This window comes from Cotesia typhae, unplaced genomic scaffold (genome assembly GCF_013202065.1).
Source record: "Cotesia typhae breed Kobodo isofemale line unplaced genomic scaffold, CoteBio_Ctyphae contig_9, whole genome shotgun sequence".
Classification (NCBI taxonomy): domain Eukaryota; kingdom Metazoa; phylum Arthropoda; class Insecta; order Hymenoptera; family Braconidae; genus Cotesia; species Cotesia typhae.
In genome coordinates, this window is record NW_027423770.1 from 742865 (window position 1) to 770794 (window position 27930).

The 27930-nt window shown below is 30.9% G+C and overlaps 2 protein-coding genes across 2 annotated transcripts; one reads left to right on the top strand and one right to left on the bottom strand.

The window, feature by feature from the left end:
• Positions 1-109: 109 nt before the first annotated feature.
• On the top strand, positions 110-2581 carry Trprs-m (Tryptophanyl-tRNA synthetase, mitochondrial). The gene is made up of 5 exons (XM_074252392.1): positions 110-348; positions 1314-1478; positions 1551-1813; positions 1897-2018; positions 2105-2581. Exons 1-5 carry the CDS (start codon positions 262-264, stop codon positions 2566-2568), a joined length of 1101 nt encoding a protein of 366 aa, XP_074108493.1. The 5' UTR covers positions 110-261; the 3' UTR covers positions 2569-2581.
• LOC141533479 (NAD(P)H oxidoreductase RTN4IP1, mitochondrial) lies at positions 2578-27920 on the bottom strand. The gene is made up of 6 exons (XM_074252389.1): positions 27537-27920; positions 5113-5333; positions 4819-5028; positions 3311-3423; positions 2849-3116; positions 2578-2771 (listed from the first exon to the last, which is right to left on the bottom strand). The coding sequence occupies exons 1-6, from the start codon at positions 27784-27786 to the stop codon at positions 2661-2663; spliced, it is 1173 nt and encodes a 390-aa protein (XP_074108490.1). The 5' UTR covers positions 27787-27920; the 3' UTR covers positions 2578-2660.
• Between the last annotated feature and the right edge of the window lie 10 nt (positions 27921-27930).

Genomic DNA, 27930 nt, shown 5'->3' on the forward strand with positions numbered 1-27930 from the left:
CTGCAAATTGCCACACACCCATTTTTCGGTTCTCTGAGGTTCGCTCTAGCGCTGTCTAACCAAGCAGCCTCCCCTACTACACAACTTGAAACGTTCGTATAAGAAACATTCTCAGTGCCTATTAAATAATAATAATAATAATAATAAAAATAACAACAACAATAATAATAACACTTTGTCGGCAAGAGTGTGATTCTAGTTCGGTCCCTCGTGAGGGAATTAAAAATTTTAATTAAATTTATTTATATTTATTAAACGATAATGTCATTCGCAATAAAGAATAATGTGAAATTAATTATCAATGTATTTAATGTAAAAATAATATTTTCTCGTTTATGTAGTACAAAGGTAAAGTAAAAAAATTAAAATCTAAGTATATTAAAAAATGGTGTGAGTACTTATGTACACGTGTCAGAAGTTTTACTTTTTTTTTGCATGTAATAAAAAAAATTTTTAAGAAAAACAAATTCAAAAATGATCGAAGAAAAATGTTAAAATCAATCAAAAAGGTTTTATTATAATAAAAATTTAGCTATACCGTATAAATACAAAATCATTAATTATCATATAAATTTAATTCAATATTATTGAAGATTTTTCTGAATCAACTAATTTTGAAGTTGCAAAGTATCAATAGTTTACAATCGATAATTGTAAAATATTTCAATTATTTGTTTAAAATATATATTTCTTATAAAATAGTTAATTATTTATTGTTTAACCTAGTGATAATATCTTTTTAATTAATATTTATTCAAAAATATTTTTAATTACATGAATTAAAAGACAAATATTGTAGTACGAAACTAGATTTTGTTTTCAATAAGATTCCAGAAAATTGTTAAAATGGTCTATAATGAAAATTAAAAAAAATATGGATAGAATTACTAGGTTCGATAAACAAAATAATTGAGTATGTATTGAAAAATTTTGAACTCAATAAAAAGATACATAAATATAATAGGTACTACAATATTTATATTTTACTTCAAATATTTTAATTCATGAAATTATTGTGATTTGTGAAAAAATATCAATTTAAAAATAATTATTACCGTTGTTTTATTTTTAAATTATTATTTAATTTGTGTTCTGAATTGTTATAAGAATTGATAATGCTTACTAGATTTATTGTTTACGTTTCTATACTAAATTTTAATAATAATAAAAAAATAAAAAATTAAAAAAAAACATGGCGCGTAACCGAAAATCGTGACGATTTTTTTTTTACATTGCTATAAAGTTTCTCAAATATGTCGATAAAGAAGTTTCTCTTCAATAAATGATAAAACAATTAATAAATGTGTTTCCAGAAAAAACCAATTTATACCAAAAGAATATTTTCGGGTATACAACCTACTGGTTCAATACATTTAGGTAATTATTTAGGAGCAATTAAGGAATGGGTTAAATTACAAGGTGAAGCTGAATGTCCACTTTGGAGTATAGTAGATCTCCATGCCATCACTTTGCCACATGTACTATTTTATTTTTTTATTCTTAACAATTCAATGAAGTTACTGATAAATTCATGACAAGCATTTATTTAGGATCATGAAGAGTTGAGAAAAAACATATATCAAATGGCAGCGACGCTTTTAGCTTGTGGCATTGATCCACAGAAAAGTATTATTTTTCAACAATCAACTGTATCGAGACACACAGAATTAGCTTGGACTTTAGGATGCATGTTAACAATGAAAAAACTTGCTCTTTTGCCACAATTCAAAGAGAAAAGCGAAACATTAAAAAATATACCTGTGGGTTTATATATTTATCCTGTTTTGCAGTCAGCAGATATTTTACTCTACAAGTTAGTAACATAGTTTATAGAAAAAAAAAAAAAAATTAATAAAAAAAACACGGTTATAAACTAATGCTTAAACTATTTTTTAGAGCTACAGATGTACCTGTCGGAAAAGATCAATTACAACATCTTCATTTAGCTCAACATTTAGTTCATTTTTTTAATGGGAAGTATGGAGATACATTTCCTGTGCCTAATCCATTAATAAATGGTAAAATATTTCACTCGAGTATTATTAATTTTGATTTATGACTAAAATTAGAATATGTTTTTAATAATACAATAATGATATTTCAGAGTCAAGTGGAAGTGTTAAGTCATTAAAAGATCCCTCAAAAAAAATGTCAAAATCGGATAATGAAAAAAAAAGCCTCATTAGATTAATTGATGAACCAGAAATAATCAGGAAAACAATAAAAAAAGCGGTTACAGATTTTACATCAGAAATCACTTATGAGCCTTCTTCACGACCCGGTGTTTCAAATTTAGTACTGATTCATTCACAAATGTTAGATAAATCACCGGAAGTGATTTGTAAAGAAGCTCAAGGATTAAATACAGTTCAATACAAATCACTAGTCACTGATGTAATTATTGAAAAATTAACACCTATACGTCAAGAATATATTCGATTGATGAGTGCACCTGACTATGTAAATAGTGTTTTAAAAAATGGATCGTTAAGAGCATTGCCATTAGCTGATAAATGCTGGCTCGAGGTTCGTGAAAAAGTTGGATTTTCTGGAGGAATTTTAAGATAACAAAACCAATTTATAGCAAAAAAATTGCAATTAAATTTAATAGCGAAATTTAATGTATTAAATTATATGTTCGTTTAACAACAAATTTTTCATTAGGCTTTCATGTCAATAACCACTTTACCTCTTAAATTACCTTTTGCGACTCTTTTATAAGCTTCAGGTAATTTGTCAAAGGTATATACTTCTTCAATAACTGGCTTTAACTGCAAAAATTAAAAAAAAAAATGAAAGTTGTGGACTTTCTATCATAATTTTTATAGATAATTAAAAGAAAAACTACCTGTTCATTTTCAACTAATTTTTGTAAGGCATTCAATCCAATCGTTGATGGAATGAAAAATCCCCATTTCACACAGCTTCCATCTTTTTTGTTTGGAATATTATATTTGAGTAAGTCTGCAATATTATTCATAGTTCCTCCAATCAATCCATAATGATCAATGTTCTTGAGTAACAAGGAATTTAAAGTAATATAACTCTTAAAACGATATTTCTTTGAACTGATTTTCTCTATACCCTGATTAGAACAGTCCAGGATGATGTCGTAGCTTAATGAACAAAACATATTGAAACTATCAATCATGGCCAATAAATTTTGAATGAAATAAAATCAAAGCAAATATTAATAAATTAATATTTAGTCGATTGTAATCAATTATTAAAAGAAGCAAAAAAGAATAGTTGCGTTTTGTTTATCGATCTTTTTGACCTAAGACTAAAAATTAAGTCATTTACAACTTACATTCCTTCATTTATAACTAATTGGTTGGCATTCTGATCTTTATAGTTAATAACGATGTCAGCACCTAATTTTTTTAATTGATCAACAGCGTCCGTGCTACATGTAGAAATGACCTGGAAAGATAAATATTTTGGAGAAATCAGAAATAGTCATTTGAATGTTGAAATTCAAAAATTGTAAAAATTTTTAATGAAAATAGCGTAGTGATAAGGGTACAAGAATTTTTAAAAGTTACCATCATGCTTGGTCTGCAATAAGACTAGGGTAAATACACCAACAGATAGACAAATAATAATAATCCACTTTTTACTTGTATATATTGAACATATTTATACAAAGCCGAGTTGATGGCAGCCGTCGCTCAGTGACTGTGCTGCCGTCTTTTTTATGGGTACACTGTACTCATTGGACCCCAGTGCATCCATCTCACTACATCATTCAAATTCTTTCCTTCGTTCGAGTTTCTTTCCTGCATTCAAATTATGACACACACATTATCAACGTCTTTTTCTTTATAATCACATATCTATTTTCACTTTCATAATTCTTGCACATATCTTTATTATTGTCCATGCGGTTGTGGACCGATTTGTGCTTTCTGTACTGCATTTACCCTATTCCTCACCCCTTTCGATCGGTTGTTGGAATAGTGGCGATGGTGAAACCACAGAGAAAACCCATGCCATTACAGTTCGGCTACCGGAGCGACCTCCGACGGTTGGTGTTGGAACTATTCTAATAACCGTCGGGGCTTAAACCTTTGCCTCAATAGTTTGGTAAAAGTTTAAAAAAATTATTTTTTGAATTTTTAAACCGCACTAACTTTTGGATGAATGAACCGATTTTTACGCGGTTGGAGGCATTCGACGCAGTTTTTCAAGCCTCATAAATAATCTTTAAGTTTGAATTGATCGAACGAAGAATTTCGGAGCAATAATAATAATTTCGGATTTGAGCCGTTTAAAAGTTATTCCAAAAAAAACATATTTCAAAAAAATTTTTTTCGTGGTTTTTTTGAGATTTCTTAAAATCTACTGGTCCGAATCGGTGCAAATTGTATTCAAAATCTAAGCTTAGTCAAACTCTTTCAAATGGCTCCAACCGCGATAAAATCGGTCAAGTCGTTCAAAAGTTATAAGCGGTTTACACACACACACACACACACACACACACACACACACACACACACACACACACACACACACACACACACACACACGCGCGCGCGCGCATACATGCAGACAGACAGACAGATAGACATAGTGACAACCTCGCGGGAATAGTCAGGGAGGCTTCCTGTGACCTTAAAACGTCGAGATCTGATAAAAACGATTTTTGCAAAACGGAGTTAAACCAATACCTTCTCGATTTTCTTAGCGTGAAGTTAAAAAAAAAAAAATTGTCCATAAATAAATTTTTTCATTTTATTGACTGGTAAACCAGGTGACCGCGACACTAAGCAATTACTTTATTATTTATCGTTCATAATTAAATAAAAGAAAATCTACCTTTAGATTCCACTTTTTTGCCATTTGAATGGCAGCAGATCCAACTCCACCAGAACCACCTAATATCAGAACTTTTCGATTATATTTATTGGATCCTAACGTTTTGTAAAATAAACCACCTGTCAACCATAATGCTGACCATGCAGTTAGACCAGCATACAAAATTGATGCCGCTTCAATATATGATAAATTTGGTGGTTTTGGGTTTACCTGAAAAAAAAAAAAAAAAAAAAAAAAAAAAAAACTGCTTTACTATCTCAGATTCCATTTTTAATTACGATTTTTCGATTTTACGAGATTATTGTCAACAATGACATGAGTAGCATGACATCCTTGTTGTTCAACAGGTACGACACCCCAAACTTCATCACCAAGTCTTAATTTTTCTCCAACATTATGACCCTTTGCAATTATAACACCTGAAAAGTCCCGTCCCATGGTTAATGGAAACTCGATCTCTCTATCCATTTTTCTTATTTTTCTCATAAGATTTAGTACTTTAGAACCATAGCCACCTAATTAAAGTACAATAGAAGTTAGAACCTCACACAAACACATACTCAATATATATATATATATGTCAGGGTGTGCCATTTTGAGGTAACTTTTTTTTTCAACAAAAAAACAGGCTGAAAACTTGCAGGAAGGTGGGAGAAGACGCGTGTTCAAAGTGGAGCTCTTAATATTAATATTTAAAGGTGCCTGTCTCTAATTTTCTATTTCCCATTTAAATGACATAGGAAAAAAAATTTTTTTTTAATTTATATAACTTGGAATTTGCACCTTATATAAATAAGCCCGTAGCATATTCTTGGAATGGATTCAACGCTCTACAAAAAAGATCTTTTACACTTTTATCATATAGATAGCTGCTCTAAAGATATTCAAACGTAAACTTCTAAATGTATAAACTTTCGACTATTCAAGTATAAAACTGATAGAAATTAATTTATTACTATCGTAAAAATTATTTTTATAAGCAAAACTGGTTCTGATACGCTAATATTTTCATAAAGCTAAAAGAAAAAATACTCACATAGTAAATTTGTTTCTTCTTTATTTCAATTACTGTAAGAAAATCATGACCCGAGTTGAATGAATTTAAAATTTGAAAGTTTCACAGAATTATCAATTCATTATTCCATGGAAATTTTGAAACATAGTTTATATTGTAAAAACTGATCGCCAATCACGTTATAATGAATTACTATGCGATCGATTTGATAAATTATTATCGGCTCAGTCAATAACATAACATTGGGATTAAGTTTCTTACAAAAATATAAGTTAAGATTTCGTTGTTGTATCAGCTTCTTTTTATAAATACCCGGGTAAAAAAAATTATATATAATTCTATAGAACCATATATAATCTATAAATGATTTTATGTAATTCATATATAACTATATGTCATTACATATGTTCGTTTTTAAGATTATAAATAATTTATATATAACTATGTCTTTACATATATTTGTTTTTAAGATTATATAGAATTATATAAAATTTATGTATAACTATATATAATTACATATAATTTATATATAACTATGTGTCATTACATGTGTTCGTTTTTAATATTTGTTCGAGCACAAATATTCAAGTTCTCATCAAGAAAACCTTCGGATATAATCAAAAAGCGATCATTTTTGTGGGCTTCATAATTAATTGAATTTCCCAACAACGAATAAATTTGTAACTCTCGAGCTTGTTCATTATGATTAGTTTCTTCTAAATTACATTTAGGCATTTGTACACCTTGAATAACTTTTAAGTTGTTAACTTCAAAACTTTCATGTATTTTAATTTAGAGGATTTATTAAAATTTAACCAATTAAATAATTGTCTTCGAATAAATTAATTTATTAATAGTCAATAACTTTCTATCAGTGTATATTGATAATTAATAATTAACAAACAAAATAAAAAATTTTGTTCATTACGCATCGATCATGCATACGATTTGCATTACTTGTAGTTGTTAAAAGTCCTGTTATTCAAGTAAGTCTCATAGGTAAACAGGTAAAGAATTAGTCTTTCAAGCATCAGGTCCTAGGTTCGGTTCCCGCGCATGATGGTTTTTTTTTTTCTATGGAAATCTATATAATTCAATATAATCTTAATATATATAAAGCTCTTGTCACGATGTTTGTCCGCGATGGACTCCTAAACTACTTAACCGATTTTAGTTATTTTTTCTTTTAAATGTGTGTTTTGTTTCAACTTGAGAGATAGGATAGTTTTCATTTCAATTCATGTTCGCAATATTTATTAATTAACAATAAAATGATTACTTATGTTGATTATTGTTATTAATTGTAAGTTTCATAAGTCTGAAACAGATGGCGCCTTCTAGTTAACTGTAGTACTGCCTGACATAAATATATCATAGGGATATGGTGATTTAAGATCTTTGCGTTGCTCTAGACAAAGCAAACGTTGGTAGCAGATATGCTACTTTTGTCATTGCTAGTACATTAGCGAGTATTGGAGTCAATGTTGCCGACTATAATTTTAGTCATCGGACAGTTCATCGAAGCCGTATTTATTTTAGAAAAAATATTGCTGAGGGGTTAAAAAATAATTATTTGATATTGATGACCGTTATGTTCTACATTGGGATGGAAAAATTTCAAGGATATTATTGGACTAAAATCTGTAGACAGGCTTCCGATTCCATTATCTGTTTCAGGTGTTGAACAATTTCTCGGCGTCCCGAAAATGGTTAAAGGTGATGCAGAAAGTCAGACCTCAGCAATCATCACTACCTTAAACAAGTGAAAAGTTGGTTCTCACATCAAAGCCATGTGCTTTGATACAGCAGCTGTTAACACAGGTATATTGATTTGTTCTTATTATTTTTATTCTTTGTCAATAATTAAGTAAACAAAATAACTGGATGTTAAAAAAATTTAATTGTTGAAAATAGTTTCAAAAACTCGAAAACGTTTATTTTTTATGAGAATTATACTATGTTGTAACAGTACATTTTGGATATACTCGTGCTCGTGAAGAAACCTTGTGTACCGGCCTTCGTCAGTTTGATTTTTAGGCACTTGCGGCGTTGTCAGTCCGGAGTGGTGGTCTTGGGTCTCGGAGTGGGGAGCTTGGAGTCTCGCCCTAGTCAGTCGAGCGTTGCAACAATTAATCTTTGGTCTGTGAGCTACTGGTTAGCATTCAAAATTTATTCTGTTGTGTGTGAACCTTCTATAGCGAAGACCAGTCCGAATTCTATTTTGGAGTTTCATGGAAGGCCTACCCACCGAGGAAGACGTAATTTCAAGGAACCGCGACGTATGCTGTCTTATCGTTTAAGTCATTTATTGAGTTTTGATATAGTTGTCAAATTCATTAATTAAATTGCAATCAAATTATTCTTATTAATTAAAATAAATTCGTCGCGTAGTTAACAAGGAGGAGTTGATCCAAAATTTCTCATCCACGGGATGATTATAAGGAACTCTTGGTATCGTCGTTAGTATTTCTCGATGATATTCCAAATCAGACAATTCAATTTGAGCATCCTGGTGCTATGCACCATGCAAGGTGGATGGCAAAAGCTACTTACAGTTTAAGAATATTCGTGTTTAGAAGTTGTAACAGGGTAAAATTACCTTGAATCGATAAGTCGCCGGATATCGACGATTATTTGATGCAGCGTCTCGATCTTGAAGAGAGAATAGGAGGGGGTAGTTTTGGGTTATTATAGATGAGCTGTGCAGTGAAAAAAATAGAAGTAGTGTGACCGCCAGACAGAGTGCTACGGAAAATCAAAAAGGACTGATCCCTGGAGTAGTGACGAGACGAAGGAAGCCAACTACAACTAGTACCTCATCCTCAAGCAGTGAGTTAGATCATCGTTTTATATGTCAAGGTATCAATAATTACTCTGTGGGAAAGAAGTGCACCGCGGTTTACCTAATACTCGGTTACTTCTCCTTTTAATTTATTAATTTGATCATTTAATCGACAATTTGTATTATTATTTAACCAAGATTTGATAATATTCGTTCCCTAGCGGATTCGTGGTGACGGTCAAACTACGGCCAAACGACGGTGAATTCATCATAAATTCACTTTACCGATGAAAGAAAGTCTATTGATGGTCGAACAACCGTCGTTTGACGGTGAAAAATAAGTCAAGTTGTGAATTATTCTAACGGTGATTGCATGGTTCATAAAGTAAACATTGTCCAAAATTTTCTTCATTTTTTTTTTATTCGATAGCCATTGTGACGTTCTGGCAAAAATTTGAACTGTAAACCGATAATTTATTGTAAAATTATTAAATGATTTTCTCAGAATTACATTCCAAAGGAGATTCGTTGCTTCGTTGCTGAATTGGCAACGCGACAACGGAAATTTTAGACGATAAGAAGTCATCGCGGCCCGCGAAACATTAATGTACCTACGTCAGCATGGGATCCGGGCCTCGACGACGTTCCCGAGATGTAACCTGAACCCAACAATGGCTGCTACTGATCATTTGTGTAATTAAATAATTAACTAAGTCAGTCGACCGGGAGAGCTCTTCGAGCTCGGACCTTGTCCACCGGCTTCTATCTAACCTTTTTATTATCATTAAATTTTTATGTTACAATGTTAATCTTGACTAATTACTTCTAATAGGGGCGAGCGCTTCTTAGCGTTTCACCCTATTTCCTAATATTTCTATAGGGGGAGCGCTTACTAGCTGTTCCATCCTGTTTCAATCAGTAAAAATTAATAATAATCTTATAAATAAAAATCATGGTACGAGACATTATCTGTGCGGCCCACTGGGGATCTATCGATCAGCTAACGCGGCCGGCCTGGAAATAATTATTGAAGCTCGGAAAATCCAGAACGTAACACCATGACTTCCCGATCCTTTGATTGTCTTCAGACATAAGTACAACAGTGAAAGACTGCTAAAAATTCGGTGAATAAAGAGTATTTCGTCGGTGAATCCACGGTAATCTGTGGGTGAATTTAAGGTCAAATGGCGGTAAAGAAGATAGTGACGGTAAAGTAGAAATTTTATAAACGGCTGAGTGAATATAAGTTTGAGTTGTAATTATAAAAAAATTCCATAAAATAATATATAAGGCAAATAAAATACAAGTAAATAGTTAAAAAAAATAATTTGAAAAAAGATTCAGTCACTACAATTTTTTACATTATCCAAAAAAACACTTTTTATAAATTTTTGTAAAATTTCAAAATTTTTTTTTTCATGAAATCTTAAATTTAACATAAACTCATGAAATTAAAGAAAGATTTCTTTATAGTTAATAAAATTTAATGCATTCATTTTGGGTGACAAATTCGGAGAATGAGTTATTGTTTAGAGTTCGTGAAACGGAAATAATTATCAAAACAACATTGTAACAGGGTAAAATTACCCTTAATCGATAAGTCACCGGATATCGATAATTATTCGACATAGCACTGGCGCGTCTCGATCTTCGGGCCTAAAGGGAGAATAGGAGGGAGTGAGTTTGGGTTAAAATAGGTGAGCCGTGCAGTGGAAAAGGGAGAAGTAGTGTGACCGCCAGACTGAGTGCCACGAAATCAAGAAGGACCGATCCCCGGAGTAGTGACGAGACGAAGGAAGCCAACTACAACTAGGACTTCATCCTCGACGAGTGAGTTAGATCATCGTTTCGTTCGTCAAGGTATCAATTATTACTCTGTGGGAAAGAAGTGGACCGCGGTTTACCCAATATCCAGTTACTTCTCCTATTTTATCAAATGGATCGTTTAATCGACGATTAATTCAATAGATTAATAGTGAAACATTTGCTAGTTTTGGATTTAGTGATTTTCATGGGGGTTTATACCCGAGGATCACTCAATCGACCTTGCGGGAAAATTTTAATAACTAAAAATTATCAATTAATAAATTAACATCCGAAAATTTCGTTAATTTTATTGTTGTAATTTTTATAACAATTAACGTAGTAAAATTGATAGATTTTTGTCATTGAAAAAAATCGACAAATTTATATTCGTGGAATTTTAGTCAAGCGTCAATTTTTGGTGTCGCAGTAAATTCCAATACCCAAGGTCAAGCAAAACAGCTAGCGAATGTTCTAGCAATAAAAATTGAATATTTCGACCTGTGCCGAATTTTTTATAATTGATAAAACGAGTAGAAAATTATTAATAATATTTTATTAAGAATTAATTATTGAAAATAATATATAGTGGAAAATTATCGAAATTAATTTATATCGTAAAATTATTTTATGTCGTGAGGAAATTTAGTAATTTTGGGGATTAAGTCCGTGAAGTAGTTAAATTAAAATTACTGAAATTGATAATTATCGGCGTGGACATTAAGTCCAAGGAATCAGTTATTTGAGTCAAAAATATCACAGTAAAAACTTAGTCAGAATTAATTAATTAACTTATGTTAATAATTTTGAACGTGATTGAGAATTTTATATTGTGATTTATTTAATTATCAAAAGTTAATTAAAGGTACTAAGACCTTTTGTTTTAAATAGTTATTGTATATTGTTAAGACCATGATTATAAGTTACTGAGGAATTTTAATCCATCTAATATTTTAACGGAATTAAAATTAACAATTGGAATTGAGAATTGGTTATAAATTGAATATTGTTTGTCGTTTTATTAATTTACTAATGATTGAATAATTTCATTTAAAATATTTAATTAAAATTAGTTACAGTCAATTTTTATTAAAATAAAATTTATAAAATAAAAATCAAGTTAGAGTCAAGTTGGTAGTGTGAGTGTGAGACAAGTGTGGGTTATGTGTGAGTTGCAGAGTGATTAGGTCTATGTTTCGTCGCTGGGCCGTTACTGCTGTAGCTGGAGCGGGTTATGAGAGTGTGCTGCAGGACATCTAGGTCTATGTTTTGTCGCTGGGCTGTTGTTCTGTAGTAAAGTGTGTATAAGCTGAAGGAGTATCTAGGTCTATGTTTCGTCGCTGGGCTGTTACTCCTGTGAGCCGAGTTAACGACCCTAGTATATGATTCGTCTCTGTGCAGGTGACAGTAGTTAGAAATCGGGTAGACGCCGGGAGGGGCACGTGTTAGAAATCAACGGGTAGACGCCGGGAGGGGCTCGTTGAGAATACGTTAGAAATCAACGAGTAGACGCCGAGAGGGGCTCGTTGAGAATAAGTTAGAAATCGACGGGTAGACGCCGGGAGGGGCTCGTCGAGATTAAGATATTGTTAAGTGTGGTTAGTGTGTGTGTGAGTGAAATTTGTTAACTAATTTTAAGCCAACTCTGTTAAGTTTTTTTTCTTTTATTGTTAATAAATATTGATCAATTTTGTTAATTAAATTTTTATTATTCGACAGCACGTTCCTCCACTCTTTCTACCCTAAGATAAGTTTTCTCAGCTCTGGACCGGTTCCAGGAACCGTGATTAATAATCTTGGTGGCGCCCTGATAATTTTTATTGTTGTTAGTTTTGTTTAGTTATTTATAAAATTGATTAGGGGCCAACCTGAGCAGGTAAAAATGTTTTAATATCAAGTATCCGTAAAATAGATCGTGATTCAGACATTTTTGATTCACGTTTGGTATAGCACTACAGGAAAATCTCCTGACGTTCGATCAGATGATCCGAGTTCGATTCCCGGTCTGGGCGATGTGATTTTACACTGATTTTTTTTTTTCAATATTATCATATACGCGAATATTTTACGAGCTTAATACTGATTATTTTGGGTGAATTAACTTATTTTGTTACATCGGATTCCTATAATGAGACGGTGAATCGACCGTAATGAGCTAGTTTTATGCTAGTTCTATACGGGTGAATTAATGGTCAAATGTCGGTAAAATCACCGTGAGTTCACCCGTAGAAAAAGGTATTTCTCGGATCTTCAGTCGATAAGTCAACATTCAAAATTATTCACAATGATACCTGATAAAGACCGTCAAATCACTTCCTATAGACTAATGTTTGACTGCTGTTTAACCGTGAATTGGCCATATTATAACCGTGGCGTTGAAACCGCTAGGGTTAGTTCGAACTGAGTGATTTTCATGGGGATTTATACCCGAGGGTCATTCAGTCAACCTTGAGGTATAAATTCTTTTAACATTCGAGTGAGAAATTTTAATCAATTGAAATTAATCAATTTAATTCAATTAATGTCTGAAATCGTTTTATTAATTATTATAATTTTATAATCAATTAATTCGGTAAAATGAATGATTAATTTTTATGCTTGAACAAAAACGACAAGTGTTTTCTAATAGATTTTTGGTCAAACGTCAGTAAAATTTTACGTCGCAGTAAATCCAAGTACCCAAGGTCAAAACAGTCAAACTAGCGAATGTTCTAGCGCCTAATTTTGAGTACGTCGACTTTTGTCGATTTTTTGTGAATGATAATTTTATATAGAATTTTGTTGAAATTTATATTAGAAATATTTAATGGAATTTATTTTATATTGCAAAATATTTTGTTGCGTATTAATTAATTAGTTTGAACTAAAGTTCGTACAATTTTAGACAATTTAAAATTACTTTAATTACCGAAAATTAATAATTATCAGTGTGGACATTAAGTCCAGGAATTTTGGTTATTTTGTGTTGAGAAATCTTACTAGGAATTTGATTATAATTGATTAATTAACTTTCGTCGTTAATTTTAAATTAATAATTTTTGAACTTAAATACTAAAATTGTTATTGAGATTAAATTAATTCATCGGAAAATAATTTTGTAAAATCCCGGAAAGGACAAATACTATAGCAGATTATTAAGACCTCTATCGTCATATTTTAATCTATTAATTCAAGATACGAAGACCTCTTGTAATGAACTATTTATTGTTGCATTATGAAGACCACGACAATAAATTAGTTATGAATTTTTAATCAGAAATCGGAAATTAGAATTGTAAATTGAAAATATTCAATTCAGAGTTATCTTGGAATTTGTTTATTAATTGGAAAATATTGTTTAATTAATAACTAATGATTGAATAATTTAATTAAGAAATTTTAAGTCAATTTAATTATTAACAAATTTTGAATTAATAATTAGAAATCAATTTAGCCAAGTGTGGATTATGAGTGTGAAGATTTGTACGGGTAATGTGTGATAGAGAGTGTTAATAGTGTTAAGTCTTGGTAATCCGGTGAATTTAAGATTAAGTTAAAAATGTGTAAAGTATAGTTTGGTCAGTTTTGATAGTCCGGTGGACTTATAATTTTAAGCTTAGTTTTAGGATAGATGTGGGATACCGTTTGTTAGAAAAGGCCCATTAGGTTGGGAATAGGTGTGGGAGACCATTTGTTAGAAAAAGCCCAACTAGTCATCGTATCGTCGTTTGGAAAGGTTCGTTTGTAAATATCGTTTATTCGCAGTTATTTCTGCGCTTCGTTAGATAATAAGTTAATTATAGTGTGAGTGAGTGAGCGCTAAAATTGTTAAATTTGTTATTTTTTATTGATAATAAATACTGGTCAGATTGTTAATTAAATTTTCATTATTCAACAGCACCTTCCTCCACTCTCTCTACCCTAAGATAAGTTTTCTCAGCTCTGGACCGGTTCCAGGAACCGTGATAATAAACCTGGTGGCGCCCTAATAATTATTCTGGTTTGTTGTTAATTCTTGGTTTGTTTATTAATTGATTAGGGGCCAATTGTACAGAAAAGCAAAACTGTTACAGGTGAATTTCGATTAACACTACAGAAAACGAGAAATTCGCGTCAAAGCTTTCATAACTAGATTGAATAAAATTAGAAAAATCCATTTTATGAAAAAGAAAAATTTTGTGATGTGCATTTATAAATTTATAAATTTTTTATATTATTATTACAGATATTCTTCTGGAACCAGCTGCTCATTATTATAGGATGGCTGTCTTCCAAGGAATGGAAATTATTTTTTATTAATTTAACAATTGAAACTATAATTGTAATCAACATAATTTTCATAAATAAATTTAAAAAAGTATTTTTCTTTTTTCTTTTTTAAATAATACCATCTATAGCAATAGATTTACTTTGAAATTAAAATATTCGTTTTTAATTTATAATAATTTGCACTTCTTGAGATTTTATTTTTTGTTATCATGTCAAATCTACTATATCAACTGGAACTTTTTTTTCAGTCGATAATGTCAATTGCTTTTTTTTTTAAAACGTTATTTTGATGAAACCTCACGCTTAGAATCTTTCGCGTTATTGAAACATTACATATCATATTATTTACGCTTTTATTAGTTTTACATTGCAGAAATATAACGTTCTTAACAGCGAATATTCTTCATACATCACGTTTTCCCAAATCAACTATTTGATACATCACACGTTTAAAAAAAATATTTTGTATCAAACATAACGTTCAACGAATGTTCCATTTATAATTTCGGTCGTTACAGAGACTGCAGATTCATAGAAATTCGACGTTTTCGAAAGTATTACTTCGGACTAAGTTGAGGCACCCCTCCGCTGGAGAAAGTACTCTTCGAATCAATCGTGGTAGGGACAAGAAAAAGACGGCACGTAAAGGAATAATGTGACGCGTAACCGACAAATGTGACAGTAAATTGTTTTCCAACGCTGATAAAGAAATTTCACTGAAAAAAAAATATTTTTTTCCTATGTCATTTAATGGGAAATGGAAAATTAGAGACAGGCACCTCTAAATATTAATATTAAGAGCTCCGCATTGAACAGGCTTCATCTCTCACCTTCCTGCAAGTTTTCAGCCTGGTTTTTTGTTAAAAAAAAAAGTCACCTCAAAATGGAAAACCCTTATATATATATATATATATATATATATATATATATATATATATATATATATATATATATATATATATACAGGGTGTCTCAGAAGTCGTGAGCCACCGGACAGGGTGTGGTAGAAAATTGGATTCTGAATAGAAAAGTCCTTTACCATTTTTCGATCAGACCCATAGAAAAATTACTACAAATTTATGAAAATAGACCAATGAGGAGCGCGGTTTAGCGGCAGAACGGTAGGCGCAAGAGCGAGCAAGTGGAAGCGCGACAGGCAATGAGTGCGCGCTCGCTTGCACACGTGTGATATCATTGCTCAGTTATAGCGGGATGCCCGCATGCAATAATAATGGTCAATGATACTCCTGTAAATAAAAAAATTAATATTAGAAAAATCATCCCATAGACAGCCCCATAAAATAAAAAATGTGCGATTTTTTGATAATTAAAACTCAAATTTTCGGTGTCACCGAAAAATGAAAAAAAAAAAAGCCAACAGTCATATTCAATGATACCCCTGTAATTAAAAAAAAAAAAGAAAAGTTATAAAAGTACCCCATACACTCTGAGATACAGCCCCGTAAAGCCGAAAATTCGCGATTATTTAATAATGAAATTCAAATGATCAGAGTGCACTTGAAGTGAAAAAAAAAAGCAATAAAAATAATCAGTGACACTACAGTAGGTGAAGAAAATTTTTAAAAATAAAAAACTACCCCATAGACAGGGAGATACAGTCCCATAAAGCCAAAAATTGTGCGATATTTCAATAATTAAAATAGAAATTTTCGACGACTACTCAAAATTTCAAATAAAAATCTAGGACTAATAGTTAACTATACCCATAACAATCAGAAAAAATTAAAAATTACAAAAACCACCCCATAGACACTAAGATACAGCCTAATAAAGCCGAGTATTTCGGGATTATTTAACATAAAAATTAAAATATTCACAGTGCATTCGAAATAGAAAAAAATACCAATCAAAATTATCAGTGGTACTTTTGACCATCAGACAAATTTAAAAATTGTAAAAACACCCCATAGATACCGAAATATGACTTGATAACGCACAAAAATCGGGATTGCTTAGAAATTAAAATTCAAATTATTGGTGCCCATTGAAAATCAACAAAAGAAACCTTTTGTACTTATCGATTAAACTCCTGTGTATCGAAAAAATTATTATTTAAAAAACCACCCCGCAAACTCCGAATTATGATCCCATTAAGCTGAAAATTTCTGATTTTTTAGTAATTAAAATGCTACTTCTCGGTGTCCGTTGAAAATAAATGAAAAGTATGAAAACTCATTTTCAGATATACTCTTGTAAGCAAAAAAAAAATAAGATTTGAAAAAAACACCATACACTCGCGATTTGTCGATTTTTATTTGACGTAAATTGAAATTCTCGGTGTCCACTTAAAATAACAGAATTACAATAATCTTCCTATCTAATGTAACCTCGGTCATACACAAAGATATCAAAATTATGGAATCCACCCTATAAACACCGAGATACACCCATAAACTGGCGATAAGTCGATGTTTAATTTACTTTCAATGAAATTCTCGGTGTCCACTGAAAATAACAAAAAGAAAATAATCCTTCTATTCAATTTAACGTCAGTCATACATAAAAATATCAAAATTATGGAGTCCACCTCATAGACACTGAGATACACCCCCATAAAGCTGCGATTTCTCCATTATTTGTGAAGTTAAGTTGAAATTCTCGGTGTCAACTCGGAATAACTCAAAGAAAATTATCTTTCTTTCCAGTTTAACCTTTTTTATGAATTAAAAAATCAAAATTTTGGAATCCACCCCATAAACACCGAGAGGCAACCCCACAATGCCACAATTGTTCGATTTTTTATTGATTTAAATTGAAATTTTCGGTGTCTACTTAAAATAAGTAAAAGAAAATTATTGTACTTTTTAATGTTATCTCTGTTATAAAATAATAAATCAAAATTTTAGAATCCACCCCACAGACACCGAGATACATCCCCATACAGTCGCTATTTGTCGATTTTTAATTGACTTAAATTGAAATTCTCGGTGTCCACTTAAAATAAAGAGCATAAACTCATTCCACTTTCCAATTTACTCTTTTTAATAAATGAAAATATCAAAATTCAAGAATTCACCCCATAGACCCCAAGATACGCCTCCATAAAGCCGCGATTTATCGATTTTTTGTGGATTGATATCGAAATTTTCGGTGTCATATGAAAATTTGAATTTTAATTATTGAAAAATCGCGAATTGTTGGCTTTATTTGGATGTTTGTTAGTGTCTATGCGGTGGATTTTCAAGAGTTAAGTTTTTTTATGTTTTTAAGGGTGTAATTTAAAAGTACAATAGGTTTCTCTTGTTGTTGTTAAATGGACACCAAGAATTTCAATTTCAATTACTAACAAATCACAAATTAGCGGACTTATATGGGGGTCCTATCTCGCCGTTAATGGGGTGTTTTTTCAAATCTTATTTTTTTTTGCTTACAAGAGTATATCTGAAAATGAGTTTTCATACTTTTCATTTATTTTCAACGGACACCGAGAAGTAGCATTTTAATTACTAAAAATCAGAAATTTTCAGCTTAATGGGATCATAATTCGGAGTTTGCGGGGTGGTTTTTAAATAATAATTTTTTCGATACACAGGAGTTTAATCGATAAGTACAAAAGGTTTCTTTTGTTGATTTTCAATGGGCACCAATAATTTGAATTTTAATTTCTAAGCAATCCCGATTTTTGTGCGTTATCAAGTCATATTTCGGTATCTATGGGGTGTTTTTACAATTTTTTAAATTTGTCTGATGGTCAAAAGTACCACTGATAATTTTGATTGGTTTTTTTCTATTTCGAATGCACTGTGAATATTTTAATTTTTATGTTAAATAATCCCGAAATACTCGGCTTTATTAGGCTGTATCTTAGTGTCTATGGGGTGGTTTTTGTAATTTTTAATTTTTTTCTGATTGTTATGGGTATAGTTAACTATTAGTCCTAGATTTTTATTTGAAATTTTGAGTAGTCGTCGAAAATTTCTATTTTAATTATTGAAATATCGCACAATTTTTGGCTTTATGGGACTGTATCTCCCTGTCTATGGGGTAGTTTTTTATTTTTAAAAATTTTCTTCACCTACTGTAGTGTCACTGATTATTTTTATTGCTTTTTTTTTTCACTTCAAGTGCACTCTGATCATTTGAATTTCATTACTAAATAATCGCGAATTTTCGGCTTTACGGGGCTGTATCTCCCTGTCTATGGGGTAGTTTTTTATTTTTTTTCAATTTTTTTGGTCTACAGTAGTGTCACTGATTATTTTTATTGCTTTTTTTTTTTAACTTCAAGTGCACACTGATCATTTGAATTTCATCATTAAATAATCGCAAATTTTTGGCTTTATGGGGCTGTATCTCAGAGTGTATGGGGTACTTTTATAACTTTTCTTTTTTTTTTTTTTAATTACAGGGGTATCATTGAATATGACTGTTGGCTTTTTTTTTTTCATTTTTCGGTGACACCGAAAATTTGAGTTTTAATTATCAAAAAATCGCACATTTTTTATTTTATGGGGCTGTCTATGGGATGATTTTTCTAATATTAATTTTTTTATTTACAGGAGTATCATTGACCATTATTATTGCATGCGGGCATCCCGCTATAACTGAGCAATGATATCACACGTGTGCAAGCGAGCGCGCACTCATTGCCTGTCGCGCTTCCACTTGCTCGCTCTTGCGCCTACCGTTCTGCCGCTAAACCGCGCTCCTCATTGGTCTATTTTCATAAATTTGTAGTAATTTTTCTATGGGTCTGATCGAAAAATGGTAAAGGACTTTTCTATTCAGAATCCAATTTTCTACCACACCCTGTCCGGTGGCTCACGACTTCTGAGACACCCTGTATATATATATATATATATATATATATATATATATATATATGGGTTAGACATTTTGAAAAAGTTCTCACCAAGTATGACCTCTTAATTTTTATAGGAAGATCCTCCGCATCGCAGTTTTTTATTTTTTTTTCAGTCCAATAGAAAAAAATTCATGCCTGATCGTTAATTGATTACACAGAAAAATGTTATCTAAATAATTTTGTAGGAAATTAAATGCTCTATAAAAAAGGTATCCAATATTTTTTCCGTAAACCTCACCTTTTGAATGATATTGAAGATTTAAGTTTGATTATTTTAAGACAAATGTCATTTTTGTTTTTGAATTTTAAAACTCGACAATAAATGACTACAATCATTATTTTATAATATACTAGCTTTTACCCGCGGCTTCCCACGAGTTGGAGTTCTTTGATAAATATCAAAGATCATTACATTTTAATAGAGCTGAATCAATGTGATTTTAATTTTTTGACAAACAATGTTTTTGTCTTTTGTAAGATATAATTTTTTTTTTAATAATAAAAAGTATCCTATGTTACTTGTAATACCTCCAAGAATATGTGTACAAACCCTGTTGAAAAGCTCCAATAACATCCCATCAAAAGCGACAAAAGCCACTTAAAAACTAATAAAATTTATGGGTTTCTAAGGGGCTTTTGTCGCTTTTGATGGGATCCTATTGGAAATTTTAAAGAGGGAAATTTTATGATGGTCAGTTGAGTAGTTTTTACGTAAAAGCGTAACAAACAAACTTACGATCACATTTATAATGTTAGTAGAGATTATAAAATGCACAGAACAGATTTTTGTAGGAAATTAACTATAAAAGTGGCATCCTATGTTTTGGTGATTTAATTAAGCGTTCAAAAGATATTCATTACCAAACTTTCATGTATACTGATTTTAAGGGTTTTGATTAAATAATCGAAAAATTTCAATTCAATTTATACATTACATACAAATTTCATTTTGTGTCATCAATATAAGTATTATGTGAGTTTTCTTCTCAATATTTAAAATAAAATTAAACCATGATTTAAGGTAGTACCCTCGCCAGAGTCGTTTTCTTGGGATTTTTTTACAATTTTGGCAGATTAATGTTCATATAACTCTGCATCGATTGGCGCAATTTGAAAAACTTTTGATCATCTAGTTTCAGAGATATTTAATTTCAAAGTTGGAGTTTTGAACGCTCTTATATATTGCGGTATACGGGATATAGAAAAGTTTACGAACAAACATTTTTACACGCTTTTTATTAGCTTCACTTGTATGTTTGTATGTTTGTATGTTTGTATGTTTGTTTGTAACCGACTTTTTTGGGCGCGATTTTGACCCACTTTAAACGGCCAGATATCCCGAGGACCGATGACAATACACTAATTTGATCAAATTATTCCATTTTTCAATTTGCAAAATAAGATTTTTGTTAATTTATATAATTTTCATCTATAGTCGATAAGGCAGAAATTTCAATTTCCAACCATTATCTTTAGCCAATTTATCTAATATTAACAAATTTTCGAACACCAAAGATAATTTTTTATTAAACAAAGCATATAATAGTTTGAAAAAACTTAAGAAAAAAAAACAAGCTATTACAAATAAACCAAATTAAAAAGTAGAAAATAAAAAATAGTTAAAAAAAACCAAAAAATAAGTTTTTTATAGAAAACCGAACTAAAAAAATAGAAAATAAGTTTTAATAAATTTAGATTAAGAATAGTGTTAAAAATTTCAATAAATGTAAATTAATAATAGTGTAAATAAAAAAATTAGGAAAACGGGTGACCCTGAAGGCTATCTTTGCAACTCCCCGCTACTTTCGTAATTAAGCGCTCAAAATTGCGCTAATTACGTTTTTGAACTTAAAAAGCTCAAAACATAATTTTCATGTAATTTTGAGCTCTTCGAGCCTAGAAGTCTGATAAAAGTTTGATAAAACACCATTTTTTTAATTTACTAACTGCTATAACTTTTGAATGAATCAACCGATTTTCACGCGGTTGGTGGCGATCGATGTAGTTTTTTAAGCTCTATAAAAATTTGAAACAACAAAATTGATCTTATAAAAAATTTTGAAGTTACTACAAAAATAAATAATAGTTTAAAAAAACTAAAAAACACGCTTTTTATAGAAAACCGAACTAAAAAAATAGAAAATAAGTTTTGGTAAATTTAAATTAAGAATAGTGTTAAAAATTTCAATCAATGTCATTAATAATAGTGTAAATAAAAAAAAATGTATTTTATTTTAAAAAAAGCGTAGGGTGCATGGGTCAATAGCAGTGTGGCCAGATCGTGCGAATTTTTTAACCCCACTTTGTACCGCTTTCAATGTAATCAGATGAGAGTATCCTACAAAGTGGGGGTAAGAAAAGAGCACGTTCTGGCCACACTGGTCAATAGATATAAATATTCTATCGATAGATATGAGTAGAGTGATTATAATTTTTAGAATATCTAAAAAAGCACCCCACGCTTCCTCTTGACAATATCAACATTAATATTTATGTTATATTTATCTGTTTTATGATATACTGGAGTTCATCCTTCATGATCATTCCAATACATATTAGCTATTTCAGTTATTAATGATTTAGCTATTCTTTCTTAAAAAAAGTATGATTATGAATTCCTACTGTCCCAACGATCAATCGATAAAAATCGATATATTTGCCTAACATTGTATAGAATAATACTGTTGAATAATAATTGTATAGAATATTAATATTTAGTAACTTTCTACTTTTATTCTAATCATTCCTCTGAATTTAGTTTACAACCGAATTTGTTATTACAATTTATTTATTTTAACAGTTGTTATAGCAACGGTAACCATGGCAACGGTATCCATTGCAAGAGTAAACATTACAACGGTAACCATTGCAACGGTAACCATGGCAACGGTTGATTAGCGTGGGTGGTTGCGGGGGGGGGGTGAGTTCTCTAATTGATGGGTGCCACTTGATGGGTTTCTTAGATTGGCGAATCAAAATAACATTTTCTAAAAAAAAAGAGAGAGAGATATAGGGAAGGGGGAAAAAGGCACGGGAGGGGAGGGGAAGAATGAGATGGAAAGAAGAGGAAGAATGAGAGGGAGAGGAGGGGGTAGCATACGTGATGGTAGACAAAAAATCCATTTTGGCTAGGAATTGCGTAAAATCCGTTCTTAGTGAGCGTCTACATCACGAATGGAGTAATTATGCTAAATTTCAAGTCAATCGGGCGAATAGTTTCGGAGATCCCGTGATGAGTGAGTGAGTGGTATTTCGCTTATATATATACTAGCTGTTACCCGCCCGCTTCGCTGGGCATTTTATAAAATTGTATTTTTAGATTCAAACTTGAAAGTTAATTAGAGTATTGTTTTGACTTTCACAAATTCTAAATTTCATCGAATTAGCATATACCTTTTATCCATGTAATTATTCCAGCTAATATTCATTGTAATTTTCAATGTGCAATCATTATAATGTTTGCGTGGCTTTTTTCAAAAATGAATAATAATTGACTCGAAGAAAAAAATTTGAAATGAGAATTTGGAGTCTATAGGAGCTATAACTTGGAAATAAAAAATTTTTAATGTTAACACCCACCTTCGTAAACCCCTGTGACATGAGCTATCGTAAAATTTTCCCATAGACTTTTTCTACATCTCTTACAGAAGATTCCTACCAAATTTAGAGTCGATAGAAGCTATAGCTTAAAAACGGGAATTTTTCATTATTAACGCCCCCGCAATCCTCTTTGGGCTAGAATATCGTAAAATTCGTTCATAAATTATTTTTTCATCACTTACAGAAAATTCCTACAAAATTTGGAGTCTGTAAGAGTTATAGCTTATAAACTAAAAATTTTGATTGTTAATACCTACCCCCGCAACCCTCTGTCAGGTGAGATATCGTAAAATTCGTTTATAGATTATTTCTACATCTCTTATAGAAGATGCCTACCAAATTTGGAGTCGATAGAAGTTATAGTTTAAAAACGGAAATTTTTCATTGTTAACGCCCCCGCAACCCCCCTTGTGGGTGGAATTTTGTGAAATCCGTTCTTAGCTGACCTCTACTCGGCAAAATGAATATTCTTGCGAAATTTCAAGTCTCTAGGTCTTATAGTTCCAGAGATATCGTGATGAGTGACTATATTTATAGAAAGTCTCCTATATATATATACTAGCTGTTACCCGCCCGCTCTGCTGGGCGTTTACAGAATTGTATTTATAGATTTAAATTTGAAATTTGATTGGAATGTTATATTGACTTAGAGATTCCAAATTCCATCGGAGTAACATTTACCTTTTATCCACGTGATCCTTCTAGCTAATATGTATTGTAACTTTCCATGTGCAATTAATATAACATTCCCGTGGCTTTCTTGAAAAAATGAATAACAATTCATACAACGAAAAAAATTTTAAATGAGCATTGGAAATTTCAGTTAAAGTTATATTGTAGGTCTCATAAGTGAAGTTAAAATCTGCCTAGGTCAAAGTCCAGCGAATTTTGTTGTTAATTAAAATTTTCTCCGTAATAACAACAATTCATCGATTAATGATCAATAAAAATAAAATGTATGTTAATCTCTTAGTCCGTTGACTCAATAGTTACATATGAAGTAAAATTTTAGAAACCTTATAATGATGACTTTTTATCCGCTGCTAAAGAGACGATTGTTGTAAGAAAATATAATTATTAAAAAAGAAAAAAATTTTAATTGGTTGTCCTTGGAGGCTATCCCTGTGATTTTTGTTTCTCCTGAGATTCTATTAAATTTTATATCTATAGGAACAATGTGAATTTTTGACAAACATCACTCCCGCACTCCTATGTAGGGGAGGAATTTCGTACGATCCTATTTGAAATGATTTCTACATTGTAAACAAAAAGTTCCAACAAAAGTTTGAGGCCATAAAAACTATTGTTTAAAAATAAGAGATTTTCATTGTTAACGCACGCGTAATCCCTTTTGAAGTCAGAATTCGAGAAAAGCTATTTCTAGCTGAATTTAACATCATATGTGAATTTATTTTGTTATTAATACGCTGAAAAATATGTAACCTTGAAATTATTAAAATATTTTTAACCGAGAACACCATTTTAAACAAATAAATTTTCTTGAGTCAATAGAAAAAATTATTGCCTCAAGGATAATTTCTGGGCAACAATTGATATCGCGACATGTTAAATGCGTAAGAATTATGAGGTAGATGTGTAGGAGGAGGTGGGTAGATCAAAAGTATTTTCAAATTCAAGGTTTGCAGGAGCTAAAGCTCGGATATTAAAAATCTTAATTGTTAACACCTACCCCCGCAATCTATATTATAAGTAGGCTATCATAAAATCCGCTCTTATAGCATTCCTACATCACATACAAAAGATTCTTACCACATTTAAAACCTGTAGAAGCTATAGCTTGGAAATTAAAAATCTTAATTGTTAACACCCACCCCTGCAATCCATTTTGAGAGTAGGTTGTTATAAAATTCGCTCTTACATCATTTTGAAATCACTTATAGAAGATTCCTACCAAATTTGAGAACGATGGGAGTTATAGCTTGAAAATTAAAAATTTTCATTGTTAATAGCCACCCCCGCAACCCTTTATGGGGGTGAGATATCGTGAAATTTGTTCATAGATAATTTCAACATCTCTTACGAAAGATTCCTACCAAATTTGGAGTCAATAGGATTAATAGTTTAAAAACGGGAATTTTTCATTCTTAACGCCCCCGCAAACCCCTTTGGGGGAGAAATTTCTTAAAATTCGTTCTTAGCTGACCTCTACATGGTAAAAGTAATATTCCTACGAAATTTCAAGTCTCTAGGTCTTTTAGTTCCAGAGATATCATGATGAGTCAATCTACCTATAGAACAGCTCCTATATTTTTCATTGTTAACGCTCCCGCAAGTTCCTTTGGGGATGGAATTTCTGAAAATTTGTTCTTAGCTGACCTCTACATGGTAAAAGTAATATCCCTACTAAATTTGAAGTCGATGGGAGTTATAGCTTGAAAATTAAAAATTTTCATTGTTAACAGCCACCCCCGCAACCTCTTATGGGGGTGAGGTATCGTAAAATTCATTCATAGATTATTTCTACATCTCTTACAGGAGATTTCTACCAAATTTGGAGTCGATAGGACCTTTAGCTTGAAAATTAAAAATTTTCATTGTTAAAAGCCACCCCCGCAACCCCCATGGGGGGGGGGTGAAATATCGTGAAATTCATTCATAGACTATTTCTACATCTCCTACAGAAGATTCCTACCAAATTTGGTGTCGATAGGAGCTATAGTTTAAAAACGGGAATTTTTCATTGTTAACGCCCCCGTAACCCCCCTTGTGGGTGGAATTCCGTAAAATCCGTTCTTAGCTGACCTCTACTCGGCGAAAGGAATATTCCTACCAAATTTCAAGTTTCTAGGTCTGATGGTTCCCGAGATATCGTGATGAGTGACTATATAGATAGGAATCTCTTATATATATATATATATATATATATATATATATATATATATATATATATATATATATATATACAGATATAATGAAGCATTCCAACATTCACGTAACAAGACAATGGGGGGAGGAAGGGATTGAGAAAGTAATTGGAAAAGTTTTTCTTAAAAAGAATTTATAGAATATGCGAGAAAAAATTCGGATAGCTCGGACTGGGACTCGAACCTAGAACCTTCCGATAACATGTCGGGTACTGTACTATTTGCTTACTCTACTGTAAGCATTAATGTTTTGACTTACTCAAGTATAGGCGATTCGATGGTCATCAAAGTAATTTTTTAATGAATACATTATTTTTAAAAAAATCTTTACAAAACATGCATTAATAATTTTTTATAGTTTAATTTTCAATTTACTCCAATTCTGATAAGTAAATTTTTAAAACGAAATATTCTCTTTTTTTTACTGTAAAACTGAATAAGTTTATCAACTCTTAGGGCCAGTTTTTCAATCCAGGATAAAATTTTATCCAATGATAAAATATATCTATATATATATATAAATATACCGGTAATAATAATAATACTTTTATCCTGGATTGAAAAACTGCACCTTAATAACCCTTTGAGAAAATCCCAAATTACAGGGGAAATTTAACTTTTTAAGAGATTTTCCAGAGAATTATTTCCATAAGGATTCCTACAAGAAGTTTTAATGACTCTTCTGGTAGAGTCCCAAATCTTGTGGACAATCTGACTTTCTAAGTCGAATGAAAAGTTTTTCTGACTTAATAAGACTTTTTTGGACGTTTTAAGAAAATAAAAAACTTTATGAACTATTATTCGTACTTATTAAAAATTTTTCAGTTATTTCAGAGAAATTTTTCCACAAGGGTTAGATAAAACTGAAACATATTATCATATACTAATAATGAAAACGTTGTTTTTTTTTATTAATAAATAATTAAGTAAGGGTTAAATAATGTACAATTTTTTTTTTTTTTTAAAGACAAAAGATACTTACACATGAAAAGAACTTGAAAAATATTTTGAAGTTTCTCAGTTGACAGAAACTAAAATTCTCTCAAAACTTATAAAGTAAATCGAAATTGTTCGAATATTTAATCAAAAACTCTTCAAATCAGTACACATGAACGTTTAAAGATAAATATCTTTTGAACGCTTAATTTAATCGCTAAAACATAAGATGCTATTTTTCAGTTGAAGCAGTTGATTTCCTACAAAAATTCGTAGTGCGCATTTTATAGTAGTCATGTACTGTCGAGTTATAAAATTCATAAACAAAAATGGCATTTGTCTTAAAATGATAAAACTTGAATCTTCAATATCATTCGTATGGTGAGATTTATGAAAAAAATATCAGATACTTTTTTTGTAGAGCATTAAATTTCCTACAAAATTGTTCAAAAACATTTTTCTGCATAATCAATTAATGACCAGGTATGAATTTTTTTCTATTGGATTGAGAAAAAAATTAAAAACTGTGATGCAGAGGATCTTCCTATTAAAATTAAGAGCTCATGTTTGGTGAGAAATTTGTTAAGGTGTCTAGCAACCTATAGTAAATCTTTGTTTACCTACCAATAATCGAAATGTCAATTGGATTAACACTGGAAGCTTCAACTTTTACAAGTACTTCTGAAGGTTTGGAAATAATTGGCATCCGAATAGTTGATAGATTAATTTCATCTAAATTTCCATAGGCATGTATTTGCCATGCTTGGATTCTACTCTTATTTCTTTTTATTATATTTATTGACAAATTTGAAACATTTTGAACATACCACTTGTTATGAATTTTACTACATTTGAATATTCTTAAACTCAACATATTGCTTCAGGTAACTAAAAAAATTTTGTTCACCAAGTGTCTTGGAAAATCTTTGAGTATTTAAACAGTATATGAAACATTACATCTGAAATGAAATTTTTTGCGCACTTAAAAGTTTATATGTTTCTATTATAGAACCTTTCA